Consider the following 13,742-nt stretch of genomic DNA (forward strand, 5'->3'; position numbering starts at 1 on the left):
TATAGCACAGGCCTTCGTCACATGGTTATATATTACGCTGTCGCATTTTTTTTTTTACTTCGGGTAGCTCTCTCTTTTTTCACCATACATGTGTTTGCATCCCTGAGAATAGTATGAATACTGAACCCTGATTGGGCACCCAATTGTGATGTGTTTACTGGAGTTAAAAAAAAAAAAGGGATGGACTTGAAAATGCAATTAAAATGTAACCAGTCACACAAAATCAGATGTTTGCCTTTATTTGATGGTCGACAGCAGAGAGAGATGTGCTCAAAATGTGATTTGAAAATGAAATCAGAGTCTAAAATATTCCAAAGGTTTTCTTACTTGAATCTCCGCCGTCAAGGTGAACATCAAACTGGAGTCAACACATATTACTGGAAAGGCAAAAACCCCAAATTAAAATATCCATCCTCCAAAAACCCAAGCCTCTCGGGGAACTCGGAGCCCCAAACTTCTATCATTACTTCCTTTCACACCAATACAGAACACCCAGCACTGAACACATAATGTAAACCCATTGTGGCTTCACATATAGCAAACTGCAACTCAAGAACTGCTCATCAAAGACATAAAAACTCACAGCGTCTTCAAAAGTAACTCTCAACAATGGTAAATTGTTGGAATGATAAATCAATCCACCACATGCATTTAAGGAACATAGTTAGCTGGTTGCTGTAGTGTGAGTAGTTATTGATGGTGTCTGATATCAATATAATTTAGAGTTAGCTTCAGTAAGAATTAAAACGGGGCACCACATAACATACAGTATCAACATGTCTCATTTGAACAACTGAATTCTGAGCTGGATTGAATTTAAACCCACTCAATAGACACAGGAGATGACTTTATGTAAAAGAATAGATTTATTACTAAACTAAAGCACACTCAATAATGGTTTATACAGGAGGTATACCTGTGGTTGAATTGGGCGGAGGGAGATGAAACTCGCTGAGGCCGGGAGTCTGTGAGGAGTCTCGGCTCGATGAGGGGCTGGAGCTTGAAGATTCGATGACAGTTCAGGTTAAAACTCAGCAGGTTAGCTGGACAGCAGAGTTGCAGCAGGCAGGAGACACAGACACACTGAACTGGTGTGTGTGTGTCTTTGTGTCAGGCAGACAAGGCAAGGCAGCAAGGCTCTCCACCAGTTTTTTGATGAAACAGGTTCTCTACTTGGCTTGTACTGATAATGATGATGTTGAGTTGTCAGACTCCTTTAGTCCGCTTTGGGCAGAGTTGGATGTGGTTTCGTAGTGATGAGGTGAGGTGTGTGTGTGTGTGTGTGTGTGTGGGTTTGTACCATTTTGAGTTACAGCAGGAAAGAGCTCATTACATATGCATAAAATATACATTTTGGCTCCCAGATCTACACAAAAAAATGACTTCATAACATTAATGCGCAATACCTAAACCAAAACCTGAGCCCCGTAAAAGATGAAGAAATTGAATAAGGTGAATAACTATTGTATAAAACATCACAGTTACATATAAAAAAAAAAAAGAGATACACATTAGAGTCCAGCCCAATGTGATACCAAACGGTCCCATGAGTCTGTATCAAAGATTTCTTGTGATTTTCAACTCAGTTTCAACTCATACTGTCTGGCATCTTCAAGGATTACCAATGACAGGCTTACATATTGGATCTTTATGGCTGTTAACCAGGTCTGTTCCTTGGTACCATCCTTAGGCTTGAAATGGGATGATTTAAGTTGAGATCATTGAACTGTCTTTACGATTCCACAGTTTCCCCCCCACACAAGGCTGATCTGCTATTAGGGAAACAGATTGCAGACAGGATGCAAGAGGAATTTCCCTGTAGGATGACAGGCTGTGTCCACTAAAATGGAGATTCGAAAGACAATTTGCCTGAGTATATTAAACAACGTACGATGAACGAAGACCAGGTTTGGTGTTGTGACCTGAACACTTGAGCTTCCTGCGTTGGTTGGACAGAGAGAAGCTTGTTCCTCCTGCAGACAGTGGAGGCGCTCTGCAGCAGTTCAGATGCACCGGTGGTTCTTCAGCTGATGAGACCAGGTGAAGTTTTTCTTACACCGGTCACACCAGTATGGTTTCTCTCCAGTGTGAATGCGCTGGTGTTGATTGTATGTATTTGGATAGGCGAAACTCTTCCCACATTGGTCACAGCGGTATGGTTTCTCTCCAGAGTGGCTACGCTGGTGTTCCTTGCATGACTTTGAACTTCTGAAATGCTTCCCACATTGTTCACAGCAGTATGGTTTCTCTCCAGTGTGGATACGCTGGTGTTGCCTGTATGTACTTCGATAGGCGAAACTTTTCCCACATTGGTCACAGCAGTATGGTTTCTCCCCAGTGTGAATATATTGATGTTGATTGTAAGCACTTAGATCATAGAAACTCTTCCCACATTGCTCACAGCAATGTGGTTTCTCTCCGGTGTGGATACGCTGGTGTCTCCTGTATGCAGATTGAAAAGTGAAACAAATCCCACATTGTTCACAGCGGTATGGTTTCTCTCCAGTGTGTATACGCTGGTGATCCTTGTATGTACTTAATTGACAGAAACTACTCCCACATTGGTCACAGCGGTATGGTTTCTCGCCAGTGTGGATACGCTGGTGTCTACTGCAATTACTGGGTTTACTGAAACACTTTCCACAGTGGTCACACCTGTATGGTTTCTCTCCAGTGTGGATACGCTGGTGTTTCCTGCATTCACTTAGAGCCCTGAAACGCTTCTCACATTGGTCACAGCAGTATGGTTTCTCTCCAGTGTGGATATGCTGGTGTTGCCTATATGACTTTGAATTTCTGAAACGCTTCCCACATTGGTCACAGTGGTATGGTTTCTCTTCAGTTTTGATATACTGAGGTGAGACATATGATGATGAAGCAGCAGTTGATGTACTGGGCTGAGAGAGAGAGAAAGAGAGAGAGAGATGATATGTATGTGTATCATATAATCACAAATGTACATACTAAAAGGCTAAAGTTCCTACTGAACAACATTATGTTATAAGCACACCAGGTAAAAGGCTAAATTTCCCAACAGATGAAATTTTTACTTTAAAACTGATATTTTTTCTCACCTCTTCTGAAGAATTCATCTTGCCTCCTTACTGGCGAACACCAAATTCAACACAGCTGTCCTGAACTGAAAAAAAATGGCCGACAACGTTCCTCTGCTCCTCCACCAGATGCTTCTCTTCCCGGCAATCAGCTCTGACATCATCAAACAGAGACAGTTGATAAGAGAAGGAATGCACACAAAAACAGCAATAATGAAGCAGCTGCAAGCAGTGATTGTAGGGTCCAAGCAGTTCTATGAAGACTTAAACCCATTGAGGAAATATTAAGGTTTCATTAATGTGAATGCTGAAACAATAAAAGTGCTGCGATCCAACAGACAATGGGCCTCATGCAAGAACCACTCATACGAACAGATTTGTTCTTAAATCACTCTGTACGAGCGATTTAAGAGAACTTGCCGCATTCACCAATTTTCTCGTATTTACAATTTTCTCTTAGGTACGAACAAAATTTACGCGTGGTCCAGACCTGTCATACAAGTCACGTACAATCAACCTGCTGTTCTCCCAAGCAAAAACAAAAACTTTGTTGACTAATGGATTGTATCTCTGTCACTTTGAAGAAATTTTGAGTTTGAATATATAAATGACACTGTAAAGTAATGTATAATCATGTTGAGATTAACTACAGTGGTTATAGTGACAGGAAAAATAGCAAGGGAGCACTGATGGCTTTTTCAAAAGAAGGTAGTGCGTGATTTATTTTACCAGAGCCGCATAAAATCTCATAAGTATCCATGTGGGTTAGCAGCCTATAAGTGCGCTCAATACAAAGACAAAACAAAAAAACACAAATTTGCCAGGTTATTTGACAAACACTCAGATGAGACAAAGGCAAGTTTACATTGTATTGGGGGAAATACATTATGGAGGGAGATGAATCTGATTTATAGGCTATTTTACTCCAGTTGATAACTTTAATGTGGGTAAGTGCAAGTGAATCTAAATTTAGGTCTTACCAGGTTGAGATGCAAGTCGCTGTCCAGGGCGACATCGCTGGACACCTGACACTGCTATATCGCCAATTATGGCAGGTATCGGCCTATTCTTTCATCTGTCTGTGTAACGGAGAATTCCTCCTGGCCCTCCTGTTGCAGTCATGGATCGCCTTTCTTTTTGCATCTAATTTCATGTCAAGCCATTTATTTTTTTTTTTATTTCTGTGACGGTGCCCTAACGACAAATCACTATAGTCCTATAATATTCCTATAATACTCCGATAGGGACTTAGAGTGTCTGTGGTACTCAATAGTGAGTTTATAGTGACCTTATCATGGTATTTTTGTCTTCTGTAGTATCACTATAATATTCCTATAGGGAATTATAACTTTGTTGTGATATTTATTTAGTATTCATCTAAAATGTATAGGAATACTATAGTTGTTTATCGCAAGGGAACGCACAGTTATTTTTCCCCATTCCTTGGCTTTGGCAGGGCCTTTGATTCCACTGTTGAATTATATAAAATATTATATGCTTTGGTTGACTTATTTCTAATAGTAGGACTTCAATCTCAGAGCTGGTAGACTTCTCCTTAGTCTTCCTGTCAGTTTTATGAATGAAGCTTCCCGACATACGGGCGTCAATTATACGTGCGTTCATTTAGAACAGGTGGAATTCATCATGTTTACGCAGGTCATTTATGACAGTTTTCTGAAGATACGAGCGTTTGGTGAATCTGACATGGCACACTCGTACGAGTCCACCTCACGAAAAAAGTAAGAGAAATTTAAGATAAGAATACGAAAATGTTCTTGCATGAGGCCCAATGTCTCATATTGAATGCTGTGCAGAACTGAACAGCGTCTCTCTCAACACTGAGTCATTCCTGCTGACTTGTCCAGAAGAAGAAGCTGTGACCCCCAAACCTCTCGAGGGACTTGGAGCCCCAAACCTTTATCATTACTTCCTTTCACACAAATTACAGAACATTCACTGGACAAATAATGTAAACCCATTGTGTCTTCACATATAGCAAACTACAACTCAAGAACTGCTCAAAGACATTCCATTCATCAACAAAAACATTAAAAAAACTCACAGCTTCTTCAAAAGTATCACAGTCAACAATGGTAAATTGTTGGAATGATAAATCAATCCACCACATGCATTTAAGGAACATAGTTAGCTGGATGCTGTAGTGTGAGTAGTTATTGATGATGTCTGATACCAATATCATTTAGAGTGAGCTTCAATAACAAAACAGGACGACAGATAAGAGACTAACAGGTCTCATCTGAATGACTGAATTCTGAGCTTGATTGAAGTTAAACTCACTCAATGAACACAGGAGATGAATTTATGTGAAGGAATATATTTATTAGTCAAGTAAAGCACACTCAATAAATCAATGAGAACAGGAATAGATGATCGTGTGAGCATACAATAGTGCTGGGCGATAAAACGATTATGATATCTATCGTGAACTTATACTCAATGTAAACATAACACATGTTCGATAGAAAGGTCGATAGAAATCATTGCTTGGTTGGTTAAGTAAGCAGCTCCACACAGCGAGAGAAAGCCTTGGAACAAAGTTAGGTTACGACAAAGACCTGAGAAAGAAGCTCTGGCGCTGTTTCTTCATTATTATTTATAAAAGACTGTTTATTAAACTATTAGACTATATATTAAAGATTATTTATACGACTGAAAACAGGTACCTCACCTCATTTTAGCGCTGTGAGTGCTGGACCTGTTCTCTCAGCTTTGTCTGAAGCGCACCGCTCATCAATGTCACTTCAGAGTTCTACCAACCAATGAGGATGAAGCAGGGGCGGGACCAAGAGCATCCTGCTGTTTCATGGCTAACATTAGCTAGGCTACCATAGCTAGGCTAGGCTAACGTTTATCATAGCAACAACACCCGGAGACGTCATCTCAGCTCCCCGCTCCAGCGTAGTGATGAGGTAGTGATGAGGTAGTGATAAGGCGAGGTGTGTGTGTGTGTTTGTACAATCTAGAGCACATATGTCAAACTCAAGGCCCGCGGGCCAGATCAGGCCCGTGGCACAATGCTATCCGGCCCGGGAGATGATTTAGATTTTCTATTAATATTGGCCCGTTTCTGTAATTCAAACGCTACACTCCAATCCCCAACATGCACTGCAGCGTGTTGCACTACAGTTACACGCCCCCTTCTACTGACAGTGGTTTTTTTTATATCAAATGCAGCATGGCAACTCCCGACATCCCAAAAAATAACAAACTAACTACAACTCCTTCCCATGAGCGCACTTTGCACAGAGTTTACAAGACGATTTGCAGACCTTGAGGTTCAGAAATTCAATTTCGAACTGTTCAGTAATCCGTTTGCGGCTGATGTGGACAGCGCACCGATGAACATGCAAATGGGGTTGATCGAACTCCAGTGTAACAGCACACTCAGGGCCAAGTACAATTCTGTCGGGGTAAGCGAGCGAGTTCCCCCGTTTTATCCCAGAAGCGATGCCCGGACTCCGCCTGCATGCTGCCCGTATGCTGTGTATGTTTGGCAGCTCGGACCTGTGTGAGCAGCTATTTTCTGTCATGAAGATAATTAAAACATCACACAGAACACGTCTCGCTGACAGACACCTGCACTCCATACTGAGAGTTTCAACAGCTCAGAAAATGACTCCAAACATTGATGGACTTGCAGCCAAAAAAAGTTGCCAGGTGTCTAGCAAATAGGTGACAATAGGTGAGTCCAATAGACCCACAAACCCATCGAGGCATGTAAAGAGATTGAAAAAAATTTGCCATTTTTATTCTATTTGTTTTCTTTAATATTAAGCTTCAAGTGCAGCCATCCCATATGTGGTTATTGTTTGAGTTTTGAAATGGCCAGGCATATTTTGATGCAATTATTCATGTGGTTTAAGAAGTGTTAAGATAAATAAATATGGCTCTTATCTGGACTGCGAATTTGTCATGAGTTTTCAATATGGCCCATTCATGGATTGAGTTTGACACCCCTGATCTAGAGTTACAGCAGGAAAAACCTGATTACATATGCATACAATAGTAATTTTGGCTCCCAGATCTACACAATAAAATTGACCTTCGTTACATTAATGCAAAATTTCTTGAGCATTTAGGTAGTAAACATGACTACCTAAGCCCCATAAAAGATGAAGAAATTGAATAATGTCAATATCTATTATATAAAACATCACGGTTACATATAAAACAAGAAATACACATTAGAGTCCAACCAAATGTGATACCAAACGGTTCCATGAGTCTCTATCAAAGATTTCTTGTGATTTTAGGCACATTCCAATATGTCTCATCTCAGACCTTCTAGGATCTTCAAGGATTACCAGACAGGATTGTGTATTAGAGTTTTATGGCTGTTTACCAAGTCCGTTCCTTGGTAGCATCCTTAGGCTTGTAATGGTGTGATTTAAGTTGAGATCAGTGTGCTTTCTTTACGATTCCATAGTATCCCCCCCACCCCCCACACACAAGGCTGGTCTGCTATTAGGGAAAGAGACTGCAGACAAGATGTAAGAGGAATTTCCCTGTAGGATGACAGGCTGTGTCCACTAAAATGGAGATTCGAAAGACAATTTGAACTGGCAGACCTACTAGCCTGAGTATATTAAACAACGTACGATGAACGAAGACCAGGTTTGGTGTTGTGACCTGAACACTTGAGCTTCCTGCGTTGGTTGGACAGAGAGAAGCTTGTTCCTCCTGCAGACAGTGGAGGCGCTCTGCAGCAGTTCAGATGCACCGGTGGTTCTTCAGCTGATGAGACCAGGTGAAGTTCGTCTTACACTGGTCACACCAGTATGGTTTCTCTCCAGTGTGGATACGCTGGTGTTCCCTGCATCCCCTTGAACTTCTGAAACGCTTCCCACATTGGACACAGTGATATGGTTTCTCTCCAGTGTGTATACGCTGGTGTTCCCTGCATGACGTTGAACTTCTGAAACGCTTCCCACATTGGTCACAGTGATGCGGTTTCTCTCCAGTGTGGATACGCTGGTGTTTCTTGTATGTACTTGGGTGACCAAAACTCTTCCCACATTGTTCACAGCAGTGTGGTTTCTCCCCAGTGTGGATATGCTGGTGTTTCTTGTATGCAGATCGAAAAGTGAAACTCTTCCCACATTGCTCACAGCAGTATGGTTTCTCTCCAGTGTGTATACGCTGGTGAGCCTTGTATGTACTTTGATTACCGAAACTACTCCCACATTGGTCACAGCGGTATGGTTTTTCTCCAGTGTGGATACGCTGGTGAGCCTTGTATGTACTTTGACTACTGAAACTACTCCCACATTGGTCACAGTGGTATGGTTTCTCGCCAGTGTGGACACGCTGGTGTCTACTGCAATTACTGGGATTACTGAAACTCCTTCCACAGTGGTCACACCTGTGTGGTTTCTCTCCAGTGTGGATACGCTGGTGTTTCCTGCATTGACTTCGATTACTGAAACGCTTCCCACATTGGTCACAGCAGTGTGGTTTCTCTCCAGTGTGGATACGCTGGTGTTTCCTGCATTGACTTAGATTACTGAAACTCTTCCCACAGTGATCACAGCGGTATGGTTTATCGTCAATTTTGATACATTGGTGAGCTGAGACATATGATGATGAAGCATCAGCTGATGTACTGGGCTGAGAGAGAGAGAGAGAGAGAGAGAGAGAGAGAGAGAGAGAGAGAGAGAGAGAGAGAGAGAGAGAGAGAGAGAGAGAGAGAGAGAGAGAGAGAGAGAGAGAGAGAGAGAGAGAGAAAATATGCATGTGTATCATATAATCACAAATGTACAAGCTAAAAGGCTAAAGTTCCTACAGAACATTATGTTATAAGCAGACCAGGGGCCTCATTTATAAACGTTGCGTACGCACAAAAGAAGGCGTACGCCACTTTCTAAGCAAACTTTGGGATTTATAAAAAACAAACTTGACGGGAGAATGTGCGCACCGCCACGGAAACTTTGACCCATGCGTGCGCACATTTTGGAGACAGTGGGAAACGCCGACTGACATAGCAAAGCAGTAAAATAAAGCAAAAAGTGGCATTGTACACTCAGTTAACTTCCAGGCCGACTCCACATCAACTTAGAAGGCCCTCTAATAATAATATTCCTTGTCGGAAGAACGTCTAGGCTACAACTAAATAGTGTCTTTGTTGCTTTCGTTTGAAAGCCGATCATTTGTCCAAAAAGCATCTACATGTCATTATAGGCTGACATGGTGTGAATTAGTCTCAAGTAAGTGCATTACAGTCTTTTAGCAGAGACCCAGTTTGTCACAATTAAATCTGACAAATTCAAGGTGTTAGGCAATTGGACTGGATGTCTCAAGATAATAAATAATTATGCGTTATGACGCACGGGGCGCACTGGAGACGCCGGTGCCAGGCGCAGCGTCCTCTACAGCCAGCTGTTCATCCCGGTCGCACACTGTCTGATCCCCGAGTCAGAAAACGAGAATACAGAACTTGTCTATGCGTTTTTTATTAAAATCAAATGAATGTGAAATGCTGAGTGCGTGGTTACGTTCACTCTTTCCAAAAACAAAAGGCACATTTACGATGCCTGGGTATCGTAGCAGCATCTCATCTTCCTCTCTAACGTTAAGTCAGTGTCACGCTGTTTTTCTGGCACAATGCCACTAAATAGGGTTTCCCCCGTCATCGAGATGTAACGTTCAAGAGGAGAGAGCTCCGGTATCTCCTCGCCCCGCCGGTGGTGCTGACACAACAGTCCAATGCGCTTCTTGGCGTCAACCTTTATATCGGACAATTTCTTTTTTATTTTTATAAAGGGTTCTCTTCTCTGAGCTGCAGCATTAAATACTGCTGTGACATGTTGCCACTCAACAAACTGTTTCTGGTTGGTGACGCCCGAACTGAGGCCACCGGCGACATTTCTCTTTTCCGTCTGGTCCGGCTTTGCCATTTTCTCACACAGAATGGAATGACAAGTACATTTACATACACATCAGTATTCATTCAGGGCGTTTCATTGACCATATATGGTTAATTGTAGGAGTTAAGGGGCGGAGTATGAGGCTCGTGCACATGCGCAACATTTCGAGTTGATTGTGATTTATAAAGGGAAACCTGCGTAGGACGTGCGTGCGCACTGTGTTATAAATCAGAATATTTTTGTGCGTAAGCACTTTCTGTGTTTCGTCCGTACGCAACCTTTTGACGTGAATCCTACGCACAGTTTTATAAATGAGGCCCCAGGTAACAGACCAACGTTACCAACAGATTAACATCAAAGTTGCAACAGTGATATATTTTCTCACCTCTGCTGAAGAATTCATCTTGCTTCCTTAATGGCGAACACCAAATTCAACACAGCTGTCCTGAACTGAGACAAAACGGCCGACAACGTTCCTCTGCTTTCCACCAGATGCTTCACTTCCCGCCAATCAGCTCTGACATCATCAAACGGAGACAGTCGATAAGACAGGGAACGCCCACAAAGAAAGCAATAATAATAATAATAATAATACTACAGCTACTAACAGTGATTGTAGGGTCCAAGCAGTTCTATGAAGACTTAAACCTATTGGGGAAATATTAAGATTTCATTCATGTGAATGGTAAAACAATACAAGTGCTGCTATCCAACTGACAGAGTCTCATATAAAATGCTGTGCAGAATTGAACAGCGTCTCTCAACACTGAGTCATTCCTGCTGACTTGTGCAGAGGAAGAAGCGCTCCCACTTCACCACAACATGACAATCTGAGATTGGAACCAGCAACCGCTTGATCAGCAGTCTTGACCTCTACCTGTTTCTCCACACAGCTGGACGTACAGCACAAGCAGACAGTCAAACAAGATGGTGGTCGTCTCAGCAAGGATCACAGTCACATGATGTCCAGCCAGAGACTCTGACAGTGATAATATATATGCATCCACCTTTGATGCATTAGAGAGTTAGATCAGATTTAGGCATTGTGTAGGTGAAAAATAAGTTTCATCCTTGTGGGTCAAAATTAATGAGCAAAGGTTCAAGAGTTTTCCGTGGATTCTTTATTCAAACATGCATGGTTCAGTTCAGTGCTCCAGACAAGCAACAAAGAAGTGACAAAGAAAGGAGTGGAGACGGTCCACTTATATAGATTAAACAAAATCATAAATCTTGACACAGAGACAACAGGTTCAGATTTCTTGAGACAAAGCCAACCAACTTAACCGAATATGGAAACCTGTATGGATAGCATAAACTATTGTCCACCTATAAGAACACTCAAAACCACTCATAACCATATACAGTATAGTGGACATGCACTGATTACATCATTATGGTATGTGTGTTATTCATATAAAAAAAAAAAAACAGTATTCATTTTATTTCTTACAATTGTTTCATAGGCCTATACTGTAGTGGATTGTGTGTAAAAGCTATTGCGCCGCTCACCAACAATATTGTTTTCTGTGACTGATTTGTTTGCTCGTATGATGGCCTTCAATAAGGTTTCAATCATTATTGGCCTAACTCAGTAATTTTCTTTCCATCAATTTATTTGCAAAAAAAATTACAGTAGATCATGCTGCTAAGATGGCGGTTCGGGGGGTGAGCGTCCTTTAGATCCGGCGTGTCTGAGTCTTCCTTCAACGTTCAAAGTTAGTATTAAGTGCCGACAAAGAACAAAGCATTTACTAGAACTGAAGGTGAATTATGGCAGATATTAAAGGACATGAGAGTGTGAGATATGTTGGAACAAGAACTAACAAGAACTAACAAGAAGTAATGTTGGGAACGGCGTGGCGGAAAAACGACAAAACACCGATCAGCTGTGGCTCAGAGGTGGACAAAGAAAGTGCATGTCAAGTTTGCCAAGCTCCCGCGGGCAGTTTGGAAACAAAGATACTGATTTGTAAACGATGTATGAAAAACTACTGCATAAAATGCCTAAAAAAAGATGAAGTGGAGTATGTGATCCTACAAAAAACGAGACACGGGCATAATGTGGTTTTGCCCATACTGTGGGGAAAGTGTGGAAAAGAGTATTGCGACGGAGCAGATGATTGAAGAGAAACGCCAGCTAATTATTCAATTATTTGAACAACGAATGCAGGAGTTGGAATCGAAGCTGGAGAAAAAGTGTGATGAGCAGAGAGCTGTTGAAATCATACAGGAGCAGCTGAAAGAACAACAGAAAAAAGGCATGCCAAGTTGGGCTGATGTAGTGAAGAACGCCGAACCAAAGAAAAATACACTTGCCTTTAACAGCGTTCTGACTGAACCGGACGAAAGGAAATCAAGAGAATGGAATATTGTACTGTTTGGAATAAAGGAGCATAATTTGGAAAACAGAGAAGAGCGACATCAAAAGGATTTGGAAGCTGTAAAGGCCCTGACACACCACCAATGTCGAGCCATCGGTAAGCGTCGGTGTCCCTAGTTTTTGCGGTGTGTCCCGCACCGTCGGCACTAGTCGGACCCTGTCGGCGTCTTTTCGGCCGATTGAGCGTGTTGAATCAGCGGCCAAGCCCGTGGGTGAGAGAGATCACTCTGATTGGCACGAGAAGAGAAGCGGAAGTGACGAAAGCAAAAGCAAACGACGAAGTCAAGAGGGCGGTTTCTCCTTATTTTTCGCCTCCGCCTCTTCCTTTCTTCTTCCACAACCAAAAGACCAAGGGCTGACAACCCAGTGCCATTTGCAACTTCTTATCAGACATATTCTCGATTAGAAGTAGCGAAACCGTCTGTGATGAGCGAGAGTGGTGTGAAAATGGGAAGCAAACGCTGCTTTGTTTACGGTTTGTATATCTGCAGTCCTAGGTCTTCCGGTTTCCCTTTTTGAATGACGAATACAGATTTCCCCTCACGCAGGCGCAGAACGTACGTGCTAGTTGGCCGTTGGCTGTAGTCTTTGCGGTGTGTTCAAGTGCAACTTTTTGGACCAGACGCAGGCGACGTGAGGCGACGCAACAGTCGGCCTTCGTCGCCGCTGGTTCTTTGACGTCGGTTTGGTGTGTCAGGGCCTTAAAAGACATATTTTAAAACATGCAAGGTCCGCACGGTCGCAGACTCATTTGTGAGAGTGGCCCGGCTCGGAAAATATGGCAAGATCAGGGAGACCTGTTCTGGTTACACTGCAAAGCATGGAGCTAAAGACCAACTTGTTTAGGAAGATCTCTGCGCTGCATCAAATGGACAAGTATAAAAACGGAAGAATTGCGAACGATCTTACGAAGACTGACAGAGAGAAAGAGAGAGAGCTGTATGAAGAAGCAAAGGAAAAGCAGCGAAAATCATCGGGGGAATTCGCCTACAAAGTCCGTGGTCAGGAGACTGGTGAGAATCCCCAAGACTCAGTGACTCGAACGTAAGCTTGACTCCGTTAAACCACAACATGATTGTACGTCTCCACCTTTACATCTCAACATTACATGTTTATATACAAATGCAGATCAACTCCATAGCAAAATGCATGAATTTACTGCTCGTTTGAAAGTACTCCCACTCATTCATATTATAGGAATCACTGAAGTTAAGTCCAAAAATCGGAAGAAGAAAATGATCCCAGCAGGATTTAGTTTGGATGATATAGAATGTTATAATATATTTTCAAGGAATATAGATAATGATATAGGTAGAGGATTACTGCTTTATATTCATAAATCATTAGAAGTTAAAGAAGTTGTAATAGTGACAGAGTTTCAAGAGAATATTTTTGTAGAGATCAAATGCAATAACCAAGAGTTTT

At 42.0% G+C, this 13,742-nt stretch overlaps 1 protein-coding gene across 1 annotated transcript; it reads right to left on the minus strand.

Moving 5' to 3' along the window:
- Positions 1 to 7,640: 7,640 nt before the first annotated feature.
- LOC139932506 (uncharacterized) lies at positions 7,641 to 10,340 on the minus strand. Its single transcript, XM_078281779.1, has 2 exons — positions 10,323 to 10,340; positions 7,641 to 8,681 (listed from the first exon to the last, which is right to left on the minus strand). Exons 1-2 carry the CDS (start codon positions 10,338 to 10,340, stop codon positions 7,785 to 7,787), a joined length of 915 nt encoding a protein of 304 aa, XP_078137905.1. The 3' UTR covers positions 7,641 to 7,784.
- Between the last annotated feature and the right edge of the window lie 3,402 nt (positions 10,341 to 13,742).

This window comes from Centroberyx gerrardi, chromosome 23 (genome assembly GCF_048128805.1).
Source record: "Centroberyx gerrardi isolate f3 chromosome 23, fCenGer3.hap1.cur.20231027, whole genome shotgun sequence".
Lineage (NCBI taxonomy): Eukaryota > Metazoa > Chordata > Actinopteri > Beryciformes > Berycidae > Centroberyx > Centroberyx gerrardi.